Raw genomic sequence first — 24,817 nt, forward strand, 5'->3', positions numbered from 1 at the left:
GTACGAATTTTATTTGCAGTTCTGAAATCCGGAATGGCTAGCGACGCAACGCCGACGGTAAGATGGCTCTTTGATTTTTTATTATTGTGTTGCAATTTTAGTAAATGGTGATTCAAATACAGGTACTGTACATTGTCGTAATAATATATATGTTTCAGGAGGGCGTAGTTTCTGTAAAGGTATCAATGATGAAATTATGTTTTTGACAGCGGTGTTAATATAGCATTATGTAAAGGGAAGATCTAGCTTCATTTATGGATTGCTGAATAAGCGTGTGTACTACTGTGGCAACTCTTAAAGCCACACACCATGAACGGAAAGTAAATTTAAGTATAAATATTAAAGAAACATATTTTATCTATGCCAATTAGAATATATCTGGTGGTGAGAAGGTAGAAATCCGTCTTTTTGCGCTTTAACACTTAAAAATAATCGCGTTTGTCGAAAAGGACGTATACGTCTAGAAATCCTACTTTCGGTTTTAAAAGCGGTACCGTTTGAAAAATAATAAATTACTTGCTAACTAGGCTATAAATTTAATTTTATCTATGGCAATTAGAATATATCTGGTTCGTAAAAGGTTGATATCCGTCTTTTTTGCGCTTTAAAACTTAAAAATAATCGCGTTTGTCGAAATGGACGTAAACCGTATAGAAATCCTACTTTCGGTTTTAAAATTTAACAAAATAATACATTAATTGCTAACTAGGCTATAGATTTAATTGTATCTATGCCAATTACAATATATCTTGTGGTTACAAGGTACAAATCCGTCTTTTTTTGCGCTTTAAAACTTACAAATAATCGCGTTTGTCGAAATGGATGTATCCGTATAGCATAAAAAAAGAGTAAAATACTTGCTAACTTGGCTATATATTTAATGACAATTTTGCACACTTTCAAATTGCATCTATATGTATTGATTAACATGTATTTCATTTCAAAGTGTGTGGCTTTAAACGCGATGTCGTTTCAGCATGACACAGTACTAAAGTAACGATGGTTTCGAGTAAATGAGGTTTTCATACGTACATATTTAAAGTATAGGGTCATTTATCGGTAATACGGAGGAATTACCATGAATGATTATGCATCTTGTGTAAGAAACCATAATCAAGGTTACTTAATCAAACTATAAAAATCAGGAAAAAATAGTTGACGTGGTTGTTATGTCCGTTTTATTGGATATTCGTGTACCCATCCGCTTTCAGGCCGATATGAAGGATTTTGTTTCTCGTCAAATGTCACGAAAAAAGATAATAAAGTATGTGTGTCCGCTAAGAAACGTCTGCTGATTTTAATTCGCCCTTATTCAGACGTATTCTATCGCAATCCTCCCCAGCTTTTCGATTAAAAAATATGTCACAATTCAAGTTCAAAGCAAAAGCATGTTCATATTCATTTCACTACTTCGTAAACAATGGAAGAAGTTTAACTCAAGATTGTTTTACATGGTTGGTCAAAGGTCAAGGTCGCAATTCAATGTAAATATATCAAGATTGTTGCTATTCATGACTACCATTGGCCATGACGGTCATAGGTATTATTTGCGGATTATAAATATGAAAGTCAAGTCAAATGTCAAGGAGTTTTCAGATTTAAAGTGTCTAAACGACTATACGAATATAAGTATTATTGTACTTTCATATTAATATTCCCTATGACCAGATACAAATGTAAGTGGTGTAATTTACAACGCTCATCAATCGAAGGTCAATGTCACGATTTAAGGTCAAATCAAAATATTTTCGTTTCCGCTACATAACATATTACACAAAGACGATGCAACGCTGTGTAAATCCCCTGATTGTCGATTTGCCGGTTAAGTTCACAAGTCAATTCCAAAGGTCAACGCTCTTTTGTTTCCGCTCTATATTCCAAGAAAATTGTTTTTTGCATGTTTGTATTACCAATACGATTCTAAAATTATTATTATTATAACTATCATTATAATTATCATTATTATTATAGTTAGCTCATCTGAGCACAACCTATTGATGGTTAGCTTTTGTGATCTCCCTTTAGTCCGTCGTTTGTCGTAAGTCTTGCGCCACGCGTCGTTATCGTGTGTCGTCAATGTTTACATGGTTACTATAGAGGTGACAGTTATTGTTCAATCTTCGTACAACTTAGTTAGAACATTTGTCTTTATGAGATTTTGACCGAGTTTGAATCTGGAGCACATGACGCTAAACACTTTTTCATTAGGCCAATTAAAAATGTTGTAAACACTATAGAAGTTACATTTTAAAAAAATCAAAACTTCATGAAACTGGGCGACTTTGATGTGTTTTAATAATAATTCGGCTGAGTTTGAAAATGATATCGGTCTTTTATAAAACAAGTCGCCACGTATCAGGGCAGTTTTCCCTTAATGGCTAAAGTGGAACCTTGTTTAAAGTCTTGAAGAGGCATTTTTGATCCAATCTCAGAAAAAAATTCACAGAACAAATTAAATCTCGCCCGAGTTCTAAAATGGTTCAGGTTCGTTAAAAACGTGTCCGCCTGGGGGATGCATTTTCTTTTACAGCTGTATTGAAATGTTGTTTACCTTTAAGAGGTATTTTTTTTTAGCCAATCATCATGAATTTTGCTCAGAACAGTATTATTATCATTATTTTTATTTTCATTTTTCGGTTTCTTCTCAGTCTACTTCTTCTTCTTCTCATTGCTATTATTATTCGTATTATTATACTACATAGGCTTCCAATACCCTCGAGAAGCAGGCGATGGTACAGACGATAGCGGCCATAGAGCTGTATCATGCACAACGCGAGGTGGCCAACTATCTGGAGCTGGCCTATCTGAACCTGGCGGATCACCCTGATGTCGCCAGAGAGGTTCTCATCATCTATTTTGTTCACAAAAGCGAACAAACAACAACAACGTTTTCATGATTCTTTGGAAAATTGCAATATTTCTACGTATCACGGTATGTTTTATCCGTTTACGTCTTATTCTGATTAAATCGTCCACATGTTTATAATTTTTGACTGACAGGTTCGGATGACGGCACATGAGGCGCGGTCACAGCACCTGCTGACGTCGGGCTTGATGAAAAAGCTCACAGTGACTGCTGGTCACATAATCAAGACCATGATTCCGATGATTTTAGACGCCGTAGATTTACAGGCATGTTACACAAATGGTTTGCATGTTTGATGAAATCATATAATCCGTTGCTTTTGTAGTTTTCTTTTGTAGTTTATGTTTATCGTAAAGTAAGTGTTTAATTTACATCGTATAAATTTACATTAAGAAATAAAACTTTTTATTGCTAGCACGATTCAACCAATTTCCTTGCGTAACTGCGCAATATAGTATACAATATAATGGATGCACATTTTCAGAACTCATTATTTGCCCACATAAAGTCACATATAAATAACTATCTCACTTCTTGAGTTCGCCACAAGCCTTCAACTCACTCTGGTTAATACGCTTCACCCACAAAGAACCACCCAGAACAGAAAAACGGGCAAGTACACATTCTGATCGATTTCTTTCTGGCACCTCAACGGTTCAAGTTCAGCATCAGCAATTAAAAAACAAGAATGTGTACTGTTGCAGATCATCAAGCTGAAGTTAAAGAACAAACTCATCACCATGAACCACAAATTTTATTTTAATTGAAGAAATTAACTGCGATAGCAGAGGCATTTCAAACACAGATGGATGATAAGATTGAAGTCTTGAACATCCTCAACAATTAAATCGACATCATCACAAACCACACCAAGGAAGTCCTGCTGTCGTCAGACAAAGAAGTCCGCGGAAGAAATATGTTTAAGAACAAGCCATTGGTGACGAGCGAGATCATGGACCTATGAGACAAAAGCAGGGAGAAGTATTCCAGCTAGGACTCTAGGTCACAGTACCAGAAGATTAACAAGGAGGACGAAGATGAAAGAAACCAAAAAGGTGTAAGGAGTAATGTAACAACATTGACAAACAGTAACCACAGGCAGCAGTAAGGCAGCCTACAGTTCCCTAAAGACCCTTTGCGAAAACCAGTAAGCCCAAATGTAGTGTTATATTAGACGCTTACGGGAACATCCAGACCGAGAATGTCGCATTTCTGAAAAGGTGGACTGAATACTGCTGCGACTTTTATAACTACCCGCATCGACCCGGCCCCAGTCTTATTTAGTACAATTCTAGAACAGAAGCGGATAATGAAAGTCTGAAGATTATAATTGATGAGGCGGGAGGCAGTGCACAGTCTGACAGAAAATAAATCTCCGGGTTGGACAATGTCCGTTCTGAGCTGTTTAAGAAAGGAGAAGAGATAATGCCTACACTTTGCCAAAATATCTGGGAGGAGAAGTGACCCAAAGCGTAGGACAAGTCTCTAGTTATTCTGCTACCGAAACAAGCAATCTTTGGTTGTGCAAGAACTACCGCACCATAACCCTAAAACGCAAAGTGCGCTCCACAAGGTCATGCTATATATCATCCCCGACCGAAGGAACCATAAGCCCGAGGTGAAGCTGGCAGAAAACAGGCTGGATTCTGAGCAGGGTGAAGCACAGTTGTACAGACCTTCAACTGCAGAGTCATCCACTGAGAAACGACTAAGAATTGCCATGGTAACCGCAGCGATGGCAGACTGATCAAGCTGTTGAAAAGCATCTTTATCAGCTTACCCACTCGCAGGCTCTAAAAGTCCCTCATAGTCTCCATCCTACTCTATGGCTGCGAGACCTGAACGCTTTACAGGGTCACAGGCCGAAGGATTCATGCCTGTGAGCATAAGTGTTTCTGAAGACTGCTCAGCATCGCCTTCATTTATCACAAGACCAACGAGTACGTCAGAACCGCGACAGCTGCATTGGTTGGCTCTCAAGAATCCCTCTTGACGCTAGTTTAAAGACGATAGCTGGCTTGGTTTAAACACGTCACCAGGTACGACTCACTGTGAAAGACTGTGCTTCAGGGATCGCTAGATAGAGGTCATCAGAGGATCTATGATGATGATGATGATGATGATGTTGTTGATGATGATGATGATGATGAAGATGATGATGATGATGATGATGATATAACTATAGACTCTGAGGAACTTGTTTTCTTTTTCAGGATCGAGATATCATTATTGACGCATTTGGTCAGATTATCCAAAATGCTGAGTCCATGAAGAAGGAATCAGAAGACACGAGGTCGAGGTATGCATCTCTGAGAGAGAAAAACTGAAAAAGCGATTAAAGCAAGATAGTTGGGGCTTATTTATCATTAGTTTAAAGTATTTGAAATTATTGTTCTGGCTTGTCGATGAAATTAAGAGAAAAGCGGACACTGGACCGCACTGGATGTTATTTTGTCCCTTGGAAGGAAACAACATGCTTAAACCAATGAAAATACATATCGATGCTTAATTATAGAAATGGCCGCTATTCAACGCTTCATATAACATCAACATTAAAGTGAGCATATTGATAGCAGTGATAATTACTAAAACAGTGGGGGTTCATTAACATAAGTGTGTATATTTGCAGCTACCTAACTCTCCAAACAGAGGTACAAAGGAATATGGCATCCGTTAATGACAGAAACAAACATGTCGTCAAAGAAAGCGAGCGGCTCAAGCTAGAAATGGAACGACAAGAACAGATGGCCAGGGCTGCATCACTGGCTCAGAAAGAACTTGAAGAAGAAAAGAAAAGGATGGAAGAAGACTTAGAAACCTTGAAAGGACAGAGAGATCGAATGTTTCAAGTTGCAGGTAGGAAGTGCAATATAATGTGCAATAAAATAAGCATGTTATGGAGTTTGAGTAAGTGATGCGTTTTAGAGATGACGAAATTTTTATAATATTAAAAAAATGTCCGAACATTTATTAGCTCAGACTGTTTAAAAGTGTTAACCAATCTGTCTTGTGTTATATATATTTTTATCGATTTCTATACGCCGTACATTTGTGTTAATTTGTCAAACACTGTCAGAGGGTGCAGGTCGCGATATGTCAGTGGATGACGACACAACTTTTCTGGGCGACAGCATTCGCCCAAGCGCTGCAATGGGCGGTGGCTTCGGAGTCGTGTTAGAGGTTGTCGGGAAGGCAGTAAACTTTTTCACTAGCATGTTTAAAGGAGACAAGAAGAAAGACAGGGTAAGTAATATATATCCTGTGTCATTTTAAATAAATGAATGTTGATGTGTTTTAAATATGAATACAGGAGTAGTTAAGGTATTCAGGCTGAATACACGCGGATCCGAAGTGCCACTACAATTAAAAATTTTAGGACAGCAATGACGGCTAACGCTTGACTAAGACTTCGTTATTTTTTGTAAAACGTTTAAAAGTTTGTACTGCAGTTCATAGAAATATCAACCGATGGTGCGTGCATTGGGTCTATCTACTGCATCCACTCTATTCTAACTTATGGTTCGAATATAAGACAATGAAACACATGTCAATATCTATTGCAAACTTTGTTTGGCTGAACGTGGCCTTAGTAAAACACGTAAAACCATATGTGCAAATGTTAAGTTTCGCATAATTGTAATATACTAATTTGGTGATTTTCTTAACGTTTGGCCGTCTGCGAACGCTGATGACCTCAAAAATGGTGTGCCACCTAATGAGTGAAATAATTTTTTTCCAGAAAGTGTTTTGTTTATATTTTAAGTACAAAGAGCTAATGAAGGGATACCAAGCGGCAGAAGACAACGTGCACAGGGCACAGCAAGAACGCCGTGGTGTCGTAGAACGTATGCATGCGCAAAGGAAAGAAGCGCATCAGCGTCTGGCAAAAATGAAAGAAATCAGCATGCATCATGGTATAAGGGGTTGTTGTATTTACAAGTAACGTAATTTATGTACTTTTATTTATTTTTAGAAAACTTTCCCGAGCTGATTTAGTGTACGTTTCTTATTAAGTAAACTATCCATCGTTGAGAACAATACAAAAGGTAAGTCGGTCAAGAGATTGGGATTTATCGCCTAACTCGAAGGGCTGTTATGCCAGTATGCTCTCAAAATATGTTTTGAACAAATGTTTACCCGGATATATTAAAATTATGTAAACATATTGCAAATGTATTGGCTGGTAATTCATTTTTGTATGTTTAAGTGTTATTAGTATGGTAACATAAAAAGTTAGTAAACAGCTACGTTATTGTATAATTTCATTATTTCAGCTGGTCTTGGAAATGTCGAAAGTCTCAGGGAGGCCTCGCTACATCTCGGGGACGTTGACCGTCAGTTCACGAGGATCATTCAGTTCTGGGAGAACATGGCTGCTACCCTTAAGTACTTGAAAGAGGATGTAAGGTCCGGGGAAGTTTACTTGAAGAAAATTGAAGACGAGAGATACTCACAACGGTTCAAAAATTCCATCAGTAGGGCCGAAAAGGTATTTCTTGTTGTCATGTTCTTTGAAAATAGCAATATGAAAACTGAGCCTGAAAACCCTTTATGGGCGTGTTTATGTGTTAGACAATATGTATCGTATTTATTTGTATCTGATGCAGTGACATTCGAAAACTAATATTTTTCATGATGTTTAATTTAATTTAACAAATAAGAAAACGAAACATTCAAAACTTTTATGTACGTTTTTATTTGTTAGACACTATTTATCTTTCTTACATGTATCGTATTTACTGACAATTCCAATTATTTGTTCCAAAATGTTTATTTTATTTGAACAAATATGGAGGTTATCATATGATTATTACATGATAATGTGGACATATTATTATCACAGGACTGGCAGTTCTTTGGCAAGATATGCAGCGACTACGTCCAGGAAAGTGACACTGAAATCATGCACTTGTACAACTTCCTGTCATCGCCTATCGATCACATGTCTAATGCCGACAGAACAGCGAGGCAGACGGCTCTGATATGCTCTATAGAGGCGGACATCGACTCGGCGTTTGGGGAGGAACATTAACGTTATTTTCTTACCGTTGACCTATCGATTGTTTTGAAAATTGTTTGCTTATTTAAAAAAAACAATTGGTAATCATGATCGTACATGAACACTTTTCATTATCTGTTTAGTAGTATCGAATGTTTTTATTTCGTTGTTATATAAGGTTTAAGTGTGGTGATTATGATGTCAAACATGCCATATCATTATTTTTTTTAGTTGGTCGCATAGCGACCAGCTAATGTTGTTACTCAAAATTTCAAGTCGGTTAGGCTTATCTACGGAGAGCCTACTACCTGCCACATCCGCGCGAGAAAGAGTTGTATAATTTATTCAACAGGTTTGAGTTCTCCAACTATATTCATTCACAAATGGAAACATTATATGAATATCGTATTAAATGTAATAGTTTCGAACGGAGCTTATACAGAAAAGAATCGATAAACAATGATTGTATTACACATGTCGCGGAAGAGATAGTTTATGAATGAATATTAAAAAAGTCCACTTTCTGCTGCGTCTTCATGACGTAGTAATTTTGCTCAGCCCATTCATAATCTGATGCTATTAATAGATGCGGCTGCTGATAAATAAGGGTGGGTCCAATTGCACGGGTGATAACAACGCAATAGTATAAGGTTACGCTTATTAATCTGAGGCTATTTAGAGATTCGGGAAAACAACGCAATTGTATAAGGTTACGCTTGTTTATATTCTCAATTTATAAAACGTTGAACATGAGTTGAACAATAACATCAGGGATACGATAGACAACAACAAAAATGCTTCATAAACGCTAAAATCGAATATAACAAACAATTAAATATAACACGAATGATCTGTTTCGTAACTTCGTTCATGCTTCTACAGCGGGGATTTCTGGGATCTTTTTGTTCTCAACAGATAGCGGCGATCTTTTGTATTTACGGGTGCTAACAACGCAATAGTAGAAGGTTAAGCTTGTTTATATTCACACTTCTCAATTTATAAAACGTTGGACATGAGTTCACCAATTACTACAGGTAAACTATAGACAACCTCAAAAATGCTTTATAATCGCTAAAACCGAAAACGACTAAATAGAACAAGAAATATCTTTGTAAAATGTAGTCGGCGTAAACGCTGACTTTGAAATAAAGTTTGCAATTTACTTTTCTAAATAAATAAATAAAATGAAAACAAAAGTTAACTATTGTGGTTTTTGTCACTTATAAGTTGCATATTCACCGCACGAAATGTGTGTTGTCAGTGTCAAACCACACATTAGTGTAAGAAGATAAAAACTATACTACGGGAGTGCAAATCATATGTGTCTTCACATGCCTTATTATGAGTATATTTCTTCACTATCGAAATATATCGTATGTTAATGTTTGATTTAAACGCAGTTTTTTTCGACACATTTAAATCACACTTTCATAGCCGCGTCATGCGAAAATGGGTCTTATGCGTTTTGACCAGCGTTTCTTAAACTCAACATGTGCATTTGCGCAGTCTGGTCAGAGGCTATGCTGTTCGCTATAAAATCACTCAATATGTTATGGTCTCATTATTATCTCCTGACCAGACTGAGAGATGAGCAGACTGAGTGGGCTATATATATATATATATATATATATATATATATATATATATATATATATATATATATATATATATATATATATATATGTTGGGCGCATATGGAATGAGACCCACTTTCGCATGACGAGGGTCATTAAAAATCTCATTGCGAATTGTAAATGGCACATTTTAGCACAATGCTTTTCGATACAAAATTGAATTCAAAATAGCAAACTTGTAAATAAGGGCAGCCTATCCAGGCGTTCAGGAACGATTTCCAGACGTGCTGAAGGAGTACGGCAAACATTGTGGTTGGATAATTAAACGATTTTCTTATCGTGACACGATACTATTTTGGTAATGATTGTTTTCTCATCTTGAAAGCAAAACTGAAATTCTGCAAAATATATTTTAACGCGTAATTGTAACTGGGCCACAATTTGTGTCGTTTGAACATGCAGAGTGTAGTCCGGAATTCCTTTCACTGAACAGTGCTACATCCTTTGCGCTGAGCACAGACACAGTGATGTAGCCAAAGTTCAGAGGTTTTATCTCGAATCAGCCCATGAAATATTCGAAAATATTCATGCGTGTCTGCTGGCGTTATGTAAAAGTCATTAAGATAAAAGCTGAGTAAAACAGCTATGTCGAAAAAGCGCATGAGTGCTCTATACCTATGTTAAGGTAAGAGTTGTTGACACCATGTGAACTGCCGTGTGAACTGCCGTGTGAACTGCTAGGGTTACAATTAATGCATAAACAACAATGTACGGGTCAACAGAGCTGTCTAGATGACTACCTAATTCGCGAGTAAAAAGTATTTCTCGCATATTTATTATTTATTTATTTTCATCAATGATCTTCTTGTATATTTTGAATTTGTATATGGTGTCAAAAATCTAAAGTTTTGTAAAGTGAATTTTCATCATTAAATTATATGTTTAGTGAGATAGGTATTCGATATTCCAACAATATTCATTTAATATGATGGTGAATGCAAATTGTCTTTATATTCAGTTCTCACTGCCATTTTCATCATACTTTCTATGCTTTCAGAACGTCCAAAAAAAGCCATATTGTTTTTATTTTGTCTACGTTATCTCTATGAAATAAACAGGATGATAAAAAGTGCACACAAAGCTCGACCCGTGCGTTATGACACACTCTTCATAAATGTGAATGGCGTGTGTTCATTTCAAACTTGCGATTAATTTTGAAAAATGAATTGCGTCTTAAATTATGCAATAGCGAACAACTTCAGTACCTTCAGCGCTTTGATTTATAAATGTCAGTGTCATTCAAGACACGAGTGCGTTCTCCGCTGTCACTGTACTAGATGATTCACAGAATAAGTAACAAATATTGCAATATTACTATGACATGCTGAATTATTATAGAACAGTCATAACGTTTTATTCATGTTTTATGACCGATTGAATGAACTATGCTTTAAAATATTTTTTTACTATAATACAACATGTATCTTGTTGTGATTGTCCATGTTTCGTTGGGGTTTAGAAAGAAGAACGCAGTGCAACACATTAATACAAAACACATGTGTAAAAAACAAACACAATAACAAACTAATTGTGGCCTAAGGGCCTTTATGGGTTGGTCGGTTACCGGAACTTGAATAGTAGGTAGTGGGCCGGGTTTCATCTGGAGTATTTCCTGACCGACTTCCTAACTGGCCAACATAATACATTTGACGCACATTTTCTGTTGCCGAAGTTCCAAAACTAAATACCTATTTTCGAGAAAATTTGGTTGTGGTTACCGTATTTATTCAGTAGGTGAATGGTCGCATACGTTAAGTTTTTGGATTGAGTATCATGCTTCAGATAAATAAAAACTCACGCGGGAGAAATACACATTTTTGCGTGTTGAGCAATTCGAAACATTAATAAAACGTTGTGTGTAAAAGTAATATAAATAAATAGCATCATCTTATTGAGAGTGATTTTAAACACCCTATTCTGTGATTATTAAGAATAATGTGTGCATGTTATGTTTTTATTGAAAACATTTAAAAGTGTATTTTCATTAAGCAATAACATGTTTACAAAATAACAATTATATGAATCCATTGTTCCGGCCCTCTTAATAAATTCATCAATATTTGAAGAAAAGATTTTACAACATGTTTTATATGTCGTTATTATTAGACATAACAACACAAACTGTATTTAAATCGGCTCTTTTGACAAGCTTCTTTCTACCCGTAGTAATTTGTATCATTTACAATGTTTCCCATCGAACCGAACCTTCTGATTTTTGCTAAGGTTTGTTACTATGCGCATTTGCATATTGTATAAACAGTTTCTGACTGGAAATACGAAACTTCAGCTCATGTTGTTCATCGACTTTTAGCACATTGGTTAAACCCACTAATAAATGTTGTTTATAACAAATCTAAACAAAGACTTATAGCACATTGGTTAAACCCATTAGTAAACCCTAAACACTCGCACTCAATTATGTTTAATGTGATTTAAACAAGAATTCCGCGGTTGGAAACACATGCCCCCTAATCAGGGCTTTGAACTAGTGAACCCAATTTCAATAGGGGTCATCTAATCTCCAAGGCCAATGCACATGTGAAGTATCAAGCCAATCGGTCAATTCGTCGACGAGTAATTGATGGGAAAGAATTTTCACACTTACTGTGACAGTGTCGTTGACCATTGACCTAGTGACCTCAATTTCAATAGTGGTCATCTACTGTCCAAGGCCAACGCACATGGGAAGTATCAAGCAAATCAGTCAATTTGTTGACGAGTTATTGATCGGAAACGAACTTGTCTACCGACAGACAGACATACTGACCGACACCCAGCAAAACAATGTCTGTAGTAAATATGACCTAGTTTTCAATGTAAACCGGAAATCATGAGAATGATCATCGTTAAAGTAATGTATAAACAGCAAATACATTAAAACGTCTAAAATTGAAAAGCATCATCTGTATCGTACTTCATCAGTTTTTTTTTCAAAAGGACTCGTTTAATTTACTGAACGATGGTTTGAACCCGTAACAAAATATGCAGTATTTCATTAAAAATATTATCTATACGATAGTTATAGCTATAGTAATGAATATCTGTGATCTATTTTTTCATTAATATCTGGAATCAATTTTCAATACAGTCTACAATCGTCAATTTCATCCACGGAACGTATTATTGACCACAATAATTATTGTTAACACAATAACTTAATTGTTTGCTTTTGTGAAAAAACGGCTTCCAACCCAAACTCTCAATTACTATCCATTTGCACCTTAATTTTCAATATCTGCAATCGCGGTTGCTTTTAAGATTTGTTTTAATAATTTGGATTTAACGTGTATACAAGGTGTTGAACACATTAAATGGCACGATGTCGTTTCCTGATTTAAGTTGTTAATTCTGCATTAGGTAGTTAATATATTCCTGCTTATACTTGTAATGCCCGCACAGAAACACAAACCTTCAACGTGATTCAACCTTACCGGACAAACATTAACATTGTACATGCAGCTTAATACTGCGTTAACAATTGATCACTTTTTGGAAAACAATGCATGTCAACTTTATTGAAAGAATTACATTGCAAATAATATTGAGTAAAGCAAATAAAGTAAATTCGGTCCTTGATGTAATCGTAATCATATAACTTTAATTAATATAATCATTCCTGCCAGTGTCTGATTAATAGATGCGAGCTATTGCATCGTTATCAACGGCAATCCCGAATGTCACTTAATTATTTAGTAAATTATTTGACTGTTATGCGAATTGCAACGTATGAACCTATAAAACATTAATTTATTTCCGAAACACAAGTGAAATTCGCAAGCTTTCAGTTTAAATATGGATTACTGTTTTATAAAAACTTTTCACAATGTTCATGCTTTTTTAACCTTAATATACTATATTAATATATTTCAACAATGCCGTTTAAGAAATAAAACGTAATAAATGTATTAAAACATTGTAAAAATATACACATAATGGTATTTGTTTTAAATTTGGTGTTTGAATGTGTATGACAATAAAATTATTTGTTCATGATGTTAATCACGATACAATACGCCAATGAAAATAAAACGTAACAGAAAAGATTAGTTAATGAGCAATTTTTGTGGCGCTTGATTTCTGCGATTCGCCCCATAGGTAACATAATATACGTATACCGAAGAATGTAGTCCGTTACTGCAACCAACCACTTTGCATCCAGATTCTGCATTCATAAACAAAATAGCTCCGATGAGCGCGTTCCATCCATGGCAACGTCTTTTCACTGTGGCATCAGCACCCGAGTAACACGCAGTCCTCATGGACGATGTATACAGCGACGACAAATCGGTTCAATAGTGAACTATCTACACTTAACCGATACAGCGCATGTATGTGCTTTCGTTAAAAGAAATAAACTGCGTTCGCGATATGGGCGACACAATTTAATTACCACGCGCTACACTTTTTTACTGTCAAAGAAAACATCTCAATGTTCTGTGCGCTACAAACTGTTTATATGACAATTCGCTAGTGCCTATCATGCCAGTTTTGAACGTTTTCCTTACACACGAAATATATGTTGTGGTTGTCACTTTCACAGCAGTTAATTAATTTGTGTTAATGTTTTCCAAGTAATCAAAACAATCTCTTATATGTCCGTCATTTATTTTTTGTTCCCATAAAGTCGCTATATGACCTTCACTGTGTCTGTGTGACTTTAAATCCAGCAAATAATTTACGTGAATATATATATATATAAATATATATATATATATATATATATATATATATATATATATATATATATATTGAATCTACATGAAGTATTGAAATCCTATGACAACGTTTGTCTTCACAAAATCTCGGATACATATAACACTAAGTGTAAAAACCTAGGTCACCAGGTCAAATGATGATAATCAACATTTTATTCACAAACGTTTTGCAGTTGTTAATTGGCACGTACGACAAAGACTTGTTTTAAAAAGCAGCATTTACTTTTAACACCAATAGCCAAATCATATATTATGTTGACAGCCTGTTAACCTTCCTTAATTCCATCTTTTTTATTCAACAAAGGTGATTCGTTGGCATCACGGTGTATAGTGTTTTCACGACCACAAAATATGAGCAAAATCGCGCCACCAGTACTTGCAGTACTTTGATATGTTTAATTTTTTATATTACGTACACAGCAATGGTAAGACAAAAAGACAAAATAGTATAATCTTACTATTTTGAAACCATATTGAAAGCATAACGTTTAAAAATAAGTTTACTTCAAAATATGTATATGTTAACAAGTCAAATACTCACATAGCGACTGAAACATTTAAAGGAAACATTTTCTATGGTTGCTGTGCAGTTTAAATGTAATAAGTAAGGGAGACATTGTTAGATTTTACGTGACATAATAATCGTGTGTAGTTTGAAACGTTGAATACATTGCTTTATCTTCCACGAGGCGTTGAAAGTAGACTGCTCATAGACCTGCAGGAATTTTTCATATGCTGTTGTGCTAATTATATCCTCCTGACTCAGAGTGTCCATCCGCCGACAGCCGACCGCAACTTCCTCTGCCTGGCTATTCTTTCATCGATTGACATTTGGTTGAAAGAAGACGATAGAAAGTCATACAGATTGAGAATATCCGTGTCATTGTCACGTACGTGATCGTTACAGATCTTTTCGAAGGTCTTCCAGTCCTGAAATCACAAGAGTGAAATTAGCATCTATCTTCATGTCATTGAACCTGATGATGGAATAGGCTACATTGTTTCTACGATTAAAACGTTTGTTCTATCTGAAAGCTTTTTTGAAATGTTCAAACCATGCTTAAGGGTCACATAAGCATGAGGTCAATGTATGCCTTCTTGATCTTTCTTTTTTTCCGGCTTCTGACATCATGGTTGTCAATTGTTTTTATGTGCCATTTTTAATTGAACCAGGTCTTCGACAATTGATTACCAAGGTTAGGTTTTGAGCCAGAATTGTTCTTATAAATTTTCAGATTACAAATACAAAAGAATTTGCAATTTTTAGATGCATATCCAGCTCTCACCTGACTGTTGAACAACAACATGGTTTTCATGTTGTCAATATCTGTCTGCGCATGTATATTTGATTGAGATCGTTTTTATACGGGTGTTTGATTTGTGATAAATGGTTAATTTGAGGCTCGGCTAGCCCTAAAAACTTTATTTTTGCTAGTATATCCTATTAGATAATGTTTGGAATAATTGCATTTGGATTATTTGTAATTGTTTAAATAAATTGTCAACCCTATTCCGACTTATGGATCGAAAAAACACGGTATAGAATTTTCAGAATTGTTTTAAACGAAGTCCAATTCAAAATTGCAACTATTTACATGGCGTACATAACTATGTAACTAAGAGTGTTGTAATGGGATAGTTTGGAAGATTACGTATAGAACATCATGTAAGTTCATACAATACTTTAATGACAGAAGATCGATATCTTAGACATTGATATGTACTGTAAAAACGACAAAATTGTATAGAAAGGATTAACAAGAGATATCTTGAAACCGTTTTTTGTACAGCTATGGATTTGGCGACGCTTGGCTTTGTAAAGACAAAAGGAAATATAGAATACTTGTAATCTCATTTAAAAAACAATTGATTGATTGTAACACATAACTGGCTAGAAACCTTAAAGGGATCTTTTCACGGTTTGGTAAATTGACAAAATTGAAAAAAGTTGTTTCAGATTAGCAAATTTTCGTTTTAGTTATGATATTTGTGAGGAAACAGTATTACTGAACATTTACCATAGTGCCATTATATGTATCTTTTGACGATTTGAAAACCTAAAAATTATAAAGCGTTGCAACGCGAAACGATTGAATAATTTGGAGAGTTCTGTTGTTGTCGTTTAAATTAACGAAACTACGAAGATTGCTTATTTAAGGTATAAAATACTTGAAATTGTTAACCAGGCGGAATAGCCGAGCGGGCTAATGCGTTTTTACTTCAGATTAACTCCAGGACTCCGGGGGTCACTGGTTATGCTTAACAAAATGAAATTGCTATCTATTAATATTTCCTTTTACATTCAAACGTCATTTTCTAGATTTCGTTTTTCTAGTGGTAACTTGGCCATTAAAACAGGTCAAAATTTTAATATTACATATAATGTCGTTACTGCACTAATAACTGTATTTAGTCTCTGCACTAAACTATGAAAAATTTTGTAGGTACCAACAAAGCCGATCCATTTACTTCTGTAATGGTTGTTTAGTTGAAAGAATTCAAATGTGTTAGCTAAGCGCGTACCCCGTGCTTAGTACCTTTTTAAAAATTCTGCTCATTTCGGGATACGCCTATTTTATTGACCATTTAGGGAGACACATGTATATAACGGTGGGTCGCAAGCGTTCTTTAGATAATCCCACAAGACAACAAGTTCTGGTTCTTAGTTTCAGGAAGAATGACACTCATCTTCAATACCGTAATCATTACAGTAACTGAATACTATGTACAATTGAGAGCATATAAATAAGCCTCAGGATTTCGATGCAATCGAGTTTAAATAAATATGTTTATACAAAGGGTATAGGATAAAGTAGTGTGCCTCTAAGTGGAAGTAATGACAATAATCATGAAATTTATTGCACACATACTTTAATGCAACTCGATAAACATTATGTATTTTACCGATTCGACATTTTTGACAGCTTTCCTAAATTCTTGTCTTCTTTGCTCGACTTTAATTTTATTCAGCTGCAACGTCGCCGGCATATTATCTTGTAGAAGCGAGAAAGTTTGAGACATGTCCTTCCAGAACTGAATGATTCTCGTAATCGGACGTTCTAAATCATCGAGGCACTGTACGGCTTCACGGAAACCTTGAACCTTTCCAAGACTAGCTGGAAATGCGGAACAAAATATACACACACAGATGCTATTTGAATATACCTGTATTGCTTTGCTTGTCGTTTATATGAAAATACGATTGAATGGAAAATCTAATAAGGTAATATCTTCATTGAATGTTTTTCTGTATGTTATGCATGCAACGATTTATAAGCTCACCCGTAAACATATGACAACATTTGCCCATGAGCATCAATAAGGCATCATTTATAGCCAAATATTCATAAAACTTTTTTTTTTAAGAACATTTGTCCACATGGTTTCTAGGCCGAATACGAAACTGGATCAGGTGGTAGCAAAAACTTGTTCACATGAAAGAAAAATAAACCTGTGAACTCTCGACATGAGATTTGTAAAATATCAATATTCATGAAACTTCGTCAACATGGCATCCATATTTTGATTATCTAGAAAATCTTTCTTTAGAATAAGATGCAGATTGAATACGAAAACGGTAGATTAAACGTGTGTTGTTTTTGTGCATTCGTGAATACGTTTTTCCAAAAATAAAGGAGTAAAAAAACTATTATGGTTTAAACTCGAATACGGCTTTTGATTGTGTATTCTTTCTTAGCATATGTGATAGTGTAATTGTATTCTTCATCAACAATAAAAGCAAAGTAAACATTTATCCCAAAATTAAAGATAATCACAAATTTCAAGTTTCTTGGTTTTCAACCATTATTCTTAAATATTTCATTTCATATTTCACTGTAATATTTTTTTATGTTGTTGAAAATTGGGACTCGATATTTTAAAACATTGTGAAATTATTTTTAGCAAATGCAAACACATCGAGACTTGAATACTACTCTCAACAAATGCCCACGTCACACCCATGAACAAATTAAAATTGACCTATTTTTGCTTTACCTGCTTATAACATGCTTGTAAGCGATATGAAATCAAGTAGAAAAAGAAGATGGTTTTCGTCAGAGTGTATTTCATAAATTTTCGTATAAGGCATCATATACAAATGTTTTTTTTATGAGTTCCGATGGTTAACAGAGAAATATGAGTACATTAAAATCACAGTGAAAAAGAACAGTGAAAATTATCGAAAATTTTTCATTGTTTTACCGGAACTAGTTTTATATATCATTTGTTTTCCCATTCTGACCACCAATTGTATCAAGGGCGACTAGTCTGAATTGAATGTTTATATAAAACATACGGCTTAGCTTCCCTTAAACAAACATAATATAACATTTCGGGGCGCCCAACGGGAAATTATAGTGTACGGAATGGCAAAAAGGCAAAAACAATCATTGGTAAGCATACAATAAAAATAAAATGAGTTGGATTTGGTGGAAAATCGAGTAAAGTTAACCTGTGATCATATAAAAATATATTTTCACTCGTCGCTGCACCACTCGTGAAATTATCATTTTATATGATAACTCGTGAATTATAATCGACATTTCACAAAATCCAAAACTATCCTTTATTTCTTTATTTTGGGTGTAAAAGAAGAGACCGATTATCCATTAACATGCAAACATACATTTATTTATATTTAAGTAGGTCGATTGTCACTATTGTTCTCAGTAACCATCACTTGTTGTGTGACCCAATGAAATGTATAATATATTATAAGCGCTTGTTGTTATCAAGTTATAAAATTATAAATAATTCATAATTGTTTTTAAATTTAGATACTGCGGAATATCCATAACAAAGTCTGAAAAATTGTGTTGCGGGTTGTTTTTCATGAACACTAGCTTAACGAATTGATATTTCAAGGTTTTCAGCTCCTCTTTATAGTGAATAAGTTATTGGTAAAAAACATGCAATAATATCCATAGATCGCTCAAATGTCATGCTGATACCTCCCTTTAAATTTATGTTAATTTTGCTGATCAAGCTCAGCCTGTGACCTATGGTATAAGACCACGTACCATATAATATTATATGTAAAGTATATAATTTGGTCAGTTTCGACCACAATGGCAGCAGTTTTTAAAGGAGGACATTCATATGATGCAACAATCCCAATATATCCTTTGTTTAACTTTGTTTAACGTACTTTAAATGATTCAACTCTAAAATCGGCTATATCTTCTCTAAAGCAACTGGGCAAAAAAACCTGTAATATTTGCATGTTACATCGCACATTGGCCATCTGTTGTGTTTGAAGGAATCATTCCGCGTTGATCAAATTTGGCCACCCGGAGCTGTTTCTTCGAAAACAAATTGACCTTAATTTCCAATTTACTCTATTTTTTTCTGTAAAATCACCATGCCCACAACTTTAATAGGTATTATGAGAGAAACGATTGTTGTCCTCTACAAAGTATGTTCAAATAATGCTTAATGGTTCAACACTGACCGCGATCCAGATTGTTAATATATACTGTATAATCTGTTTAACGGTTAAAACAGTTTATGCACATGAACTAGCTGTTAAATAATAAGCATGTTAAATTGTATTGTACTAATATAGTAGAGTAGCCCTTTGCCAAGTTTGTTTCATTCATATCTCTGTGATTATAATTGCCAATACGAAACTGATGAAATTGTTTATAAAGACTTTACAAGCAAAATACCTACACACTCTTGCTTTTAGATTGCAGTATTGGTATGTAGAATTGTATAAATTCAGTTTTCTTTTGCAAATTGTGTTCAAATATGCACCTGACCTAAAACTGCATCAGCCAGGGAATCTTTTGGTTTAAATACCCTTTAATAGCATAAAAACCATTACATAATCGATGTAGACAAATCTTGGTCACCTTGTTTTGTATTGAGAAGAATCTTGGAAAGAATGAGATAATATAAAGGGATCTAGATGTTGAGTCAATACAAAGTCCGAACAGGATCCGAAATAAGCATACAATTAGTCGTCAAATCTACATTAAGAAAAAGCTCTGAATTTTTAAGGCAGTTTTCCCCATTTATCTAAGAGTAAAGACCCAATAATGTTTAAGCCGTCGTAATATTTCTTTTAAATTAGAAAACAATGAAGGAATATATTAACTGTTAATTTATAATACAAATATTAAAAACACCTTTGTTAAACTCTTTAAATATGCCACGTAAGCATTGTTATTTCTTGATTAAATAAATATAACATAGGCGTTTGTCTATGGTACGTGCTGTTCAGATGTATTAGTGTTTGGGAAATATACAATTGTGAATACCTTCGGCGACTGTACCCGTATTTTGCAGTTGGATCTGTTTTGATACTTCATTGACACCAACGATATTTTCCAGAATTTTACGTTGAAGTTCACGGAATCTGCATAAATACACAAATTCGCATATGTTAATGACATTGAAACATAACCTTAGGTATTTATTCCTTTTATTTATTAAATAGCTAAGATACTTTCGTATTTCAAAGGAAATTTATGTTGTATGTTTGTGTTATTATGTGTTACGTGAGCTGCGTTTTTATCGCCTTTTACGTTAAATTTATTCTTTTTTTAGTACAGTAATCTTACTCACTTCTGTTCTGTGTTTGTTGATTCACGTGACATTTCATCTATGTGTTGAGAAATCTGACCATACACGACGTTGATTAGCTCTACATCCTAGAACAGACCATGGAAATAAAATGAATAAACTGATGATTGTTGTTGCTTTTTCGGGTTTACATTTTTGTCCGAAATTATGCTTCAGTAAATTTAGCATAATGAAACCAAAATCAGTGACTACAAAATACATAATGAGTCAAAGAGACGGTCACCCGTATGTCTTTGAATAGAGACCGATTCACCACTCAATTAAAATGAACTTGCTTCCAATTAAAGATTCCTTTATACTTTTCACGCCAAAATTGATTGCTGGTAAATCCATTCCGTTAAGCTCCGGTTATCTAGTCCTGACGGTTGAATCAACAACATTTATTTTATCAAGTTTATATAAGAGGAGAATTTATTCATGCCACCTTTGTTGTATTTAAAACATACATGGCTTATCAATAAAGAAACCAATGGGTAAACTTCGACGCGTGTAAAATTCTAAAAATTAACAACCAACCTGATCGTATCTGTGATTTGGCAGTCGAATGAAATGGTTCGAACATACGCATATTGTATTTGTTAAGTTTGTATTATATGTGCCTTTTTGTTTACTGTGAAATCGTAGTCCTGTCTAACTTTCTAAAATCCGCAACAATTTACCTGTAATTGTATCGCATCCAATATTATTGGAAATATTGTACCGGTTAAGAGACCAGCAGTACACTTAAAGGTCGTCATGATACCCGATACCATGTGTTGATGAGAACATGAGACAGTGGCGGTCAGTCGAACCTAAAAATAGCAAGACATTATTTCAATGAGAGTTAACATTTTAGCCTGCGTGTCAATCCGGTTGGGGACTAGAAATCATAAGCGCTATAATGTTAGTAGGGCCGGTTATGTTCAGTTTAACAATATGGCGCATTTTCCCATCAGGATTTAGTTTCCATAGCGGTATTAACCGGTTTAGTATAACGTTATTTATTCAGAATTTACACTGTCTGTTTCTTCAACCTTTAAAGCTATTACATGAAATAGGAATTTTGTAATTAAAACATGACTACAAAAGTCAGAAATTATAATTATATATCACCAGGATGATAACAAGAACATAGATATTTATACAGATTGCACAACTTGTGCAACAAATTATTGTATGCATATTACGTATTGTTATATTTTTTTAATGCTATTCTCTGCAATAATGCAGTATGCTTACGGTTACATCATATTCATTCATAAACGTAAGCGTTCGATCGTCCAAACTAAATTTACTATTGGAATACTATGTAAAACTAGTCAGTGCTGTAGCTAGAAATGTTATTACAACATTTTACGGGTGTGTTGTTTAGATCCGGGAAACAGTTTTTGATCGCGTCTGCGTGCACAAAAAGTAAGAATATATAGAAAATTATAACTATATATGATACAGATTACAACGCTGATTCCAAATGTCGCTGAAGCTCAAGCATAACAGCACCAAGCAAAGAGATTACCAATCCAGCTGCATCCGGATGATCCACCACGGTCAGGCACGCAAGTTCTAGATATTGTGCCATCAAGCATTGCATATGATGCATCTCAATGTCTGATAATTTCTGGAACATTTTCTTTAATGTCTGGAATAAAATAAATATGTTCATAGTAACTATATTATATAATCCTTTATGTGTCATCTAGCCTTTGAAAGCAGTTTAAACCTATCCCACCACTGCTTTAACATGAGCTCACCTTCAGTTATATGATATTGATTGTGGTACATGTATCTACCTAAAATGCACAACAAACAACACAGTAGTGTTTCAGCGGTTTAATGGTATTTCGCATCCGAACATACACCACATATTTCAAAGTGTCAATGAAGACGAGTATAACTTGTGCATTTTTAATTAGCACACAGGTTGTTCTTCGTTGATGAGAGAAAAGCTCAGTATATCCTTGTGTTACCTGAATCTAAAACAAATGGTTTAGCCTTAATTGTCAAATTTTATATACCGTTTTATTTGATTTCCCTAAAGATTGTCCAAGCGAATGCAATGTAAATGTAATGGCGTTTTAAGAGTGATTTGATTCAAAGAAATCCAGAAATCATCTGACGATATTGATTTTAAATCGGTGTATATGGCACATATTTTGCGACTATAACTGCAAAAGATATAACTAGTTTTATTCACGTAACAATAATTTTAGCGCACTTTTGAATATAATTTTCATTTAAATGACAAGTGCATATTTTGTACGTCTGTTTAAAATCACAGAAGAAGGTTTCTTATGAAGAAGTGAAACCAAAACATGGATGTGTTTTTGTTTGTTATTTTAAATGTACAATTGAAAATTATTATCATCATCGACACATAAGTTATTCACAATTTTCAACAATGTGTATCGTCTAATATATTTTGCTTCTGTAATGATGATTGAATTTCATGATTTATTCACACTCTGCCACATAAATCAATTTGAAGACCAAAATGATAACGTAGAACGGAACTTATCTTTTGGAAAAGAACTGATTTACAAAGCGTTAACAATGTAAATTCTTCATATATGAAGAAGAATGTTGAACAGCATCGTAGATTCAAACACAATTAATTATTGAAAATAAAACCCAAAAGTTACAATATATTGCTTTTCATATTTCTCAAAACTGAGACCAACGCAAGACAAAAAAACTTCATACAAAGAAACGAACGTGATGTTTTTAAAAATCTTATTTGTCATTTTTAGTTTATCAATATTTTTATTATTCTTATTTATAAGTCATTAATGTATGAGCAGAACATATAAAACCTTTATAATTTTATATTGTTTTTAAATCTGGGAACACCATCACGGTCAGGAATAATTACAACACAAATTAGCAGCAACAAACAACAAACTCCGACAACGTTATTTCCTGAATATTTGGATTATCAGCTTCGACTTTCAACAAATGGCAAGTACCGATTTGTGATTTAAAATAATTTTAACATACATGTAGGTTGTCACGGTTTTCACATAGCTATATAAAACTGCTTAAAATTGACGTCAATAATAGATTGAAAGATGCCAAAATTAGATAACTGTCGAAATTAGCCTCTTGCAAATCTGATTATAAAACATACTTTTTTCGTCTTTATATCCCGAAATAAATCGAATGTGTTGTTTTGTTGTTTTTGTCATACCTCTGAGCTGGTTTTTTTGTTCGTCTGTTATATGTAATGAATTAAAACAAACGTTCACAAACATGTGCGCACACACACACGCAAGCACGTACTTTCACTCACTATTGATATTTCCTTACCATAGTCACAGCGTTTACAGAATCCTTCTCAATCAATCGAATACTCTCGAGTGAAAGCTATCAAGGTTGCTGAATCTTCTTTGTATGATTCAGTTCACGTGACTCAACAGCTGAAAACACAAGGTCAAAGCTTGACAGCTGTTATCAGCTATGACAACGCTTTTTTCTATGAACGAAATTTATCAAGATATTTACAATTATGCAATAACTAACGGTATGAGCGAGAGTTTAGTTTTGAAAGAGTTCTAATGGAATTAAATGTTAAATTTTAAAGATTGATCGCACTCTGTTTAAATCCTAAAAAGACTTACCGTTCCTGTATGACGTGGTACTTTTATGAACCCTATTTATAGCCATATTTAAACAAAATGTAAAACTTACAATATGTGTACTGTAAGCTGCATGTTTTTAATAACTAACGATTTTTAAATATTATTTATGATTCTGATGACATTCACTGCATTTAAATGACTGAAATTAACGCTTAAGTGTAAACATGACTAATTTGTTATACATATAGTAAATCAGTTCGGAGTACTGTTTTTAATTATCATTTTGTAAATACAAATGACACTGTTTTCTTTCAACACAAGATTGTGCAAAAGCCATATGTATCTTCAGCCCTGTTGATCATGTTATAACAGGTGATCTTAATTAAAAAAAAACTAAAAACCTTAAAAGCGTTTTAAAACTTGCTTCTCAGATGCCCTACAGTTCGACTGCCAATACCGCT

At 34.3% G+C, this 24,817-nt stretch overlaps 2 protein-coding genes across 2 annotated transcripts in view; one reads left to right on the forward strand and one right to left on the reverse strand.

The window, feature by feature from the left end:
* LOC127848214 (uncharacterized) overlaps positions 1–9,066 on the forward strand; it is a 9,230-nt gene extending 164 nt beyond the window's left edge. Inside the window, exons 1-9 of the mRNA XM_052380533.1 lie at positions 1–57; positions 2,703–2,840; positions 3,001–3,132; positions 5,080–5,165; positions 5,496–5,722; positions 5,943–6,109; positions 6,630–6,780; positions 7,141–7,355; positions 7,710–9,066. The exon at positions 1–57 is cut by the window's left edge and continues 164 nt beyond it. Of these exons, the coding sequence (XP_052236493.1) occupies positions 1–57; positions 2,703–2,840; positions 3,001–3,132; positions 5,080–5,165; positions 5,496–5,722; positions 5,943–6,109; positions 6,630–6,780; positions 7,141–7,355; positions 7,710–7,898 (1,362 nt within the window). The 3' untranslated portion in view covers positions 7,899–9,066. The remainder of the gene's footprint in view (positions 58–2,702; positions 2,841–3,000; positions 3,133–5,079; positions 5,166–5,495; positions 5,723–5,942; positions 6,110–6,629; positions 6,781–7,140; positions 7,356–7,709) is intronic.
* Positions 9,067–14,804: 5,738 nt separating this feature from the next.
* On the reverse strand, positions 14,805–24,190 carry LOC127848222 (uncharacterized). The gene is made up of 7 exons (XM_052380550.1): positions 24,085–24,190; positions 22,298–22,420; positions 21,462–21,593; positions 20,785–20,870; positions 20,478–20,575; positions 17,119–17,330; positions 14,805–15,144 (listed from the first exon to the last, which is right to left on the reverse strand). Exons 1-7 carry the CDS (start codon positions 24,085–24,087, stop codon positions 14,977–14,979), a joined length of 822 nt encoding a protein of 273 aa, XP_052236510.1. The 5' UTR covers positions 24,088–24,190; the 3' UTR covers positions 14,805–14,976.
* Positions 24,191–24,817: the final 627 nt, after the last annotated feature.

Source organism: Dreissena polymorpha, chromosome 10 (genome assembly GCF_020536995.1).
Source record: "Dreissena polymorpha isolate Duluth1 chromosome 10, UMN_Dpol_1.0, whole genome shotgun sequence".
NCBI classification, from domain to species: domain Eukaryota; kingdom Metazoa; phylum Mollusca; class Bivalvia; order Myida; family Dreissenidae; genus Dreissena; species Dreissena polymorpha.

Excerpts from the sequence above, each read along its gene's own strand:
- LOC127848222 (XM_052380550.1), bottom strand. Across the intron at positions 21,594-22,297 it reads ATCCGGATGCAGCTGGATTG|GTTCGACTGACCGCCACTGT; the intron begins GTAATCTCTTTG and ends TGCTATTTTTAG. Across the intron at positions 15,145-17,118 it reads CTGTCAAAAATGTCGAATCG|GACTGGAAGACCTTCGAAAA; the intron begins GTAAAATACATA and ends TTGTGATTTCAG.